The 5,327-nt window shown below is 44.7% G+C and overlaps 1 protein-coding gene across 2 annotated transcripts; it reads left to right on the top strand.

Annotated features, from left to right (window-relative positions):
* The first annotated feature begins 674 nt into the window (after nt 1-674).
* gpr45 (G protein-coupled receptor 45) lies at nt 675-4,944 on the top strand. 2 transcript variants are annotated; one of them, XM_044018417.1, is made up of 3 exons: nt 675-817; nt 2,327-2,456; nt 3,186-4,944. In XM_044018417.1, the coding sequence occupies exon 3, from the start codon at nt 3,297-3,299 to the stop codon at nt 4,437-4,439; it is 1,143 nt and encodes a 380-aa protein (XP_043874352.1). In that variant the 5' UTR covers nt 675-817; nt 2,327-2,456; nt 3,186-3,296; the 3' UTR covers nt 4,440-4,944. The 2 variants fall into 2 exon arrangements, with proteins under 2 accessions (XP_043874352.1, XP_043874353.1); XM_044018418.1 differs by lacking the exon at nt 2,327-2,456.
* The last annotated feature ends 383 nt before the right edge of the window (nt 4,945-5,327 follow it).

Here is a 5,327-nt window from a genome sequence, read left to right as displayed (position 1 = left end):
ACATTAGGGGAACGTTCTGGGAACCTTCGGAAAACGTTCTCTAAACGTCGTGTGAAGATTGTGGAAAAGTTACATTAGGGGAACGTTAGGAGAAAGTTCTCTAAAGGTTGTGTGAAGTTTGTAGAAAAGTAACATTAGAGGCGTTAGAGAAAGTTCTCTCAAAGGTTGTGTGAAGTTTGTAGAAAAGTAACATTAGGGGCGTTAAGTTCTCTAAAGGTTGGTTAGAAAAACGTTAGGAGAAAGTTCTCTAAAGGTTGTGGGAAGTTGTAGAAAATAGGAACGTTGAAAAGTTCTCTAAAGGTTGTGGGAAGTTTGTAGAAAAGTTAGGGAACGTTAGGAGAAAGTTCTCTAAAGGTTGTGGGAAGTTTGTAGAAAAGTAACGTTAGGGGAACGTTAGGAGAAAGTTCTCTAAAGGTTGTGTGAAGTTTGTAGAAAAGTAACGTTCTGGGAACCAAATGTGCAACCAAAAACGAACGTTGAAGGAACGCTAGGAAAACTTTCCATATCAACCACAGGAGAACCTAGAGGAGAACGTTCAGGGACCCAAAAGGAAACGTTCTGGGAACCGAAATATCTCTGCACTGCTCCTTTAAACGAGCGACCACCTGCTCGTGTGACGTCAGCAGCAGCAGCGCCCTCCTCCTCCTCCTCCTCCTCCGCTGGCGGCCCGGTAGTGGTGACGATGATGATGATGATGATGATCAGTGTACGGCAGTGAAACGCTCTCAAAGTGGGATTTTTTTTTTTTAGGGAAAAGCGCATTCACTGACGATGAGTGACGAGATTAAAAACACCTGCACTGGGATTAAACGTCAAGGTAAGACTGGAGATTTTCTGTGATTCACACATGTTCACTGACAGAGAAATAAAGACAGATTATTTACGTGTGTTTTAACGGAAATTTGCATCGACCTGTTTTTATCCCCCTTTTGGGATGGTGCAGGGAGAGGGGGGGAGAGAGAGAGGGAGAGAGAGCATTTTAAACACAGGTGTGAGAGACTCGTGTGTGTAAATGTGAGGAAACACAGTGTCACAGTGTAAACAGCATCAATGGAAAGACTCTTTGATGTCACCACATGTAAAAACAACCATAAGGTATGAACTGGTTATTATGTGTCTCACACACACACACACACACACACACACAAAGGCCTGTGTAAATGTCACCTCACCATATTCTACACTCATCGTTCTTCTTCTATTGTCACACCAGCCTCACACATCAACAAAAATCATTATTTTTTGTAATTAAAATGAGCAGTTCACAGCCTCCTGCAGTGCAAACCTGACTCATTTTCATTTGTTAATTATTCATTTCATTTAAAATATGAGCATATTACAATAACGATATCTCATTTATTTCTCCACCTATAGCTGATTTCTTCTTACATTTAACTTTATAAAAGCCCCGTGTGATTGATTAAAGCGTGATCAGAATTATTTTGAGTTTTTTAATGTGAATATTCTGTAGTTTCTTTGCTCCATATAACACAATAAATCATTATAATGGATACATTTTAGTTTGTGTACAAAACACATCATCGTTTTCCGAGGTTTGGCAAACGCTGACGTGCATTTTTCCACAATTTATGATGGAACAAACGATTCCAGATTCCAGATTCATGGACGATGACAATAATAATTGTTAGTTGCATAACTAGAGTCAGCATCTACAACGTGTTTGATTTGGTGTAAATAACAAAGGCAAAATAACAAAGCTCATACAATAAGAGAATTATATACAGTTCACACCATATACTATACACACACACGTGATGTAGTACAGAACATAAACTGTGTGTTTTGGTCGATTTAAATTCCTTCGTCCCGAGTGATACACAGAGAAAAACACTTTGCACAGCGGATGAGAGTATGTACGCCGCCTGTTACCATGGAAGTGGTGACCTTGTTACCATAGCAACAACTGGCAAAGCCATAGTCAGCAAAGCTTACAGGGGGATTTTGGTGCAAGAATGTGGCTTCATATTCTGTTCACTCTCATTACCTGTGTTTGACTAAAAAAACAGTTTATAACCTGTTTTTTGACAAAAATTAACATCATTTAATCAGTGTTTTTGTTATTACTTTTTGTTTGTCTCTTTTTTATTGTGAAAATTCCAAACTTCCTGCACTAAAAATACATTTTACAACCTGCTGTTGACACAAAATAACACCACATTTTATCAGTGTTTTTTTTAATTACCTTTTTCTCTTGTGAAAAGTCCAAACTTCCTGGATTAAAAATACCTAAATGAAAACCTGGTGGTGACCCATATAGTACAAATGCACTTTATGTTGAGACCATGTTCCCCTGTCTCACCACTAGGAGGAGGAGGAGGAGGAGGAGGAAACCATAGCAACAGTCGTGTCCAGTGTTTGTGTCCCAAAGATGTCCCCCTGTTTTATGGAGTGTGAAGTGAAGGAGGAGGCAGAAGGCGACGACGGCAGCACCATGGGTGTGTGTGTGTGTGTGTGTGTGTGTGTGTGTGTGTGTGTGTGCGTGTGTGTGTGTACTGTCCTCTCTGCTGTCTCTGTGTGTGTTGTTTCTGGTCATGTGTGAAACACAATGAGCTCAGCTGTTAATCATTGACCCTCACACACTCACGTCTCTGTGTCTCTGTGTCTCTGTGTCGCTGTCCTCCATGGACACCATGCAGTGTCTGTCTGTCCGTGGGTGAGACACGGACACGTCATTGTTTCATATTCATACAGCGAGTGTCGACGAGTAATAGATCACAGAGCAGACACTTCTTTTTAATGTTTGACTCATAAACACAGAGGTGTCAAACTGGCGGCCCATGGGCCACATGTGGCTCCCTGAACAACTACATGTGTCCCACCATTAATGAGTGATTTTTGCTGTTTTTCTGCGTTTATTTGGTCTTCTGGTGAACAGAAATGATTATTTCTTGTACGCTGCCTTACATCTGAAAACAGGCTCTGACAAGCAAAACTATCAGACCCGAGTTTTCCCCCTTCAAACTGCTGAAGGAAGCTGGGTTTTTTTTTTTTGCAGTAGAATTTGCTTCAGAATCACTCCATTCACTTTTTTGGGATAACAGTCGTCAGCATTCTGTGAACTCATGATAATGATTTAAAAATAAGGTCACACACGACTGCACTACTGTTTAAGTACATTTTTATTGAAATGTTTTGGCTGAAATTCTTCTCTCTCTCTGTCTTAGATATCACCATGGCAGACCAGCTGCTCAAAAACAACTCCATGTGCACACGACAATAACAGAGAGCCATGTAGGCGACGTCTCCTGGGCTGAAATCCAGTCAAAATCGCTGCCATGGCGTTCTGTAACGAAAGCCTGCTGGAGAACTGTGACTTCATGGAGCCGGAGGAGAGTCTGCCGCCAGAAGCCGCCACCCCTCTGATATCGGTCACCCTGCGCGTGACACTGGCGGCCATTATGATCTTCATGATCACCATCGGTTTCCTGGGCAACGCCATCGTGTGTCTGATCGTCTACCAGAAACCCGCCATGCGCTCTGCCATCAATCTCCTCCTCGCCACGTTGGCCTTTTCAGACATTATGCTGTCCCTGCTCTGCATGCCCTTCACCGCCGTCACCGTCGCCACCGCCGACTGGAGCTTCAGCAGCGGCTTCTGCCGAGCCTCCATCATGCTGTACTGGCTCTTTGTCCTGGAGGGCGTGTCCATCCTCCTCATCATCAGCGTGGACCGCTTCCTCATCATCGTGCAGCGGCAGGACAAGCTGACGCCGCACAGAGCCAAGCTGCTCATCGCCGGGTCGTGGGTGTTGAGTCTGTGCGTGTCGCTGCCGTCTGTGGTCGGGTGGAGGGCCGGCGCGGCGGGCATCGGTGGCGCCTGGGCGCCGCAGTGCGTGCTGGGATACAGCGAGTCCGTGGCAGACCGTGGGTACACGGTGCTGTTGGCAGTGGCCGTTTTCTTCGTGCCGTTCACTGTCATGCTTTACTCTTACATGTGCATCCTGAACACGGTGCGCCACAACACCCTGCGCATCCACAACCGCACCAACGAGCACTCGTGTCTGCCGGCCCTCAACCAAGTCAGCAAAATGAGACTCACCGGGCTGCAGCGGCCCCCTCAGGTCAAAGTGGACATGAGCTTCAAGACCCGGGCCTTCACGACCATCCTCATCCTCTTTGTGGGCTTCTCGGTGTGCTGGCTGCCTCACACCGTGGTCAGCCTGCTGGCCGTGTTCAGCCGGCGCTTCTACTACAGCTCCATCTTCTACCCGGTCAGCATCGGCGCCCTGTGGCTCAGCTACCTGAAGACGGTGTTCAACCCCGTCATCTACTGCTGGAGGATCAGGAAGTTCCGGGAGGCGTGTCAGGAGTTCATCCCCAAACGCTGGAGGCTGTGCCCCAGAGTGCCGGGCCGGAACCAGAGGAGAGTGAGGCCGAGCAACATTTACGTGTGCAGCGAGATGCAGTCAGCTGTGTGAGAAACGGGGGAGGAACACGCGAACCAGCAGCGTTCACACGTACAGTACTTTAAACTGTTTTTAAAGCAATGAGAGGCCACTGAAGTACCTTAAAAGAACACAGTATACAGGTTGTTTCAGTCTCAACTTTTAAAGCGATAGCTCAGGTTCTTTGAAGTGTGGTTGCGTCAGGCACCGACAGAGACTGCTCTTACTGAAAACATGGCTTTTAACCACTTAATAAAAGACTAATCTAGTATAATTCACACCTGCTTAAGCCGACAATATCATAAAAATGTGTTTGATGCCGTTTTCTGACCGGAAACTGAAGTTTGTATCATTTTATACCAAAGTTCATAGAGAAAATCAGTGATTTTACACCATGGCATACAGGAGTCGTCGAAGCACTGCCGCCTCCATTACTAAGTTCAAAAGTGGTATTTTGTCACTTAAATGTTTGAAACCCTTTGTTAAGATTTACTTAAGTGACACAAACCTGACAAATGAGGCAGCAGCAGACCGGTAGCTCCTGTTTACCCGTGAGCTAAAAATGATGATTTTCTCAATGGACTTTGGTGCGGGAGAGTGAGCCTCGTACAAACTTCAGTTTCCAGTTAGAAAATGCTATTTAAAGAGTGCATATGCAAGATGTGGATCATGTTATCCAAATGATTAATTTTGAAAAGTGTTGTCGTACAACACATTAATTAATACAACCCATTGATTACATATGGCACCTTTAATGGCAAGATAAAGACGCAAACATACCACATGTCAAACAACCACACTTCAACAAGCCTGAACCATCCCTGTGATGCACTTAGAGACACACTTAAAATAAAGGGTAACTACTACTTAAAGTTATGCACTAAGCCTTTAAAGTGTTTACAGAACATCATTCAGAATTGT

Source organism: Solea senegalensis, linkage group LG2 (genome assembly GCF_019176455.1).
Source record: "Solea senegalensis isolate Sse05_10M linkage group LG2, IFAPA_SoseM_1, whole genome shotgun sequence".
NCBI lineage: Eukaryota > Metazoa > Chordata > Actinopteri > Pleuronectiformes > Soleidae > Solea > Solea senegalensis.
Note: the sequence above shows the minus strand (reverse complement) of the source record. Positions and strands in the feature narration are given on the sequence as shown.

Excerpts from the sequence above, each read along its gene's own strand:
- gpr45 (XM_044018418.1), top strand. The coding sequence starts at position 3,297 with ATGGCGTTCTGTAACGAAAGCCTGCTGGAGAACTGTGACTTCATGGAG.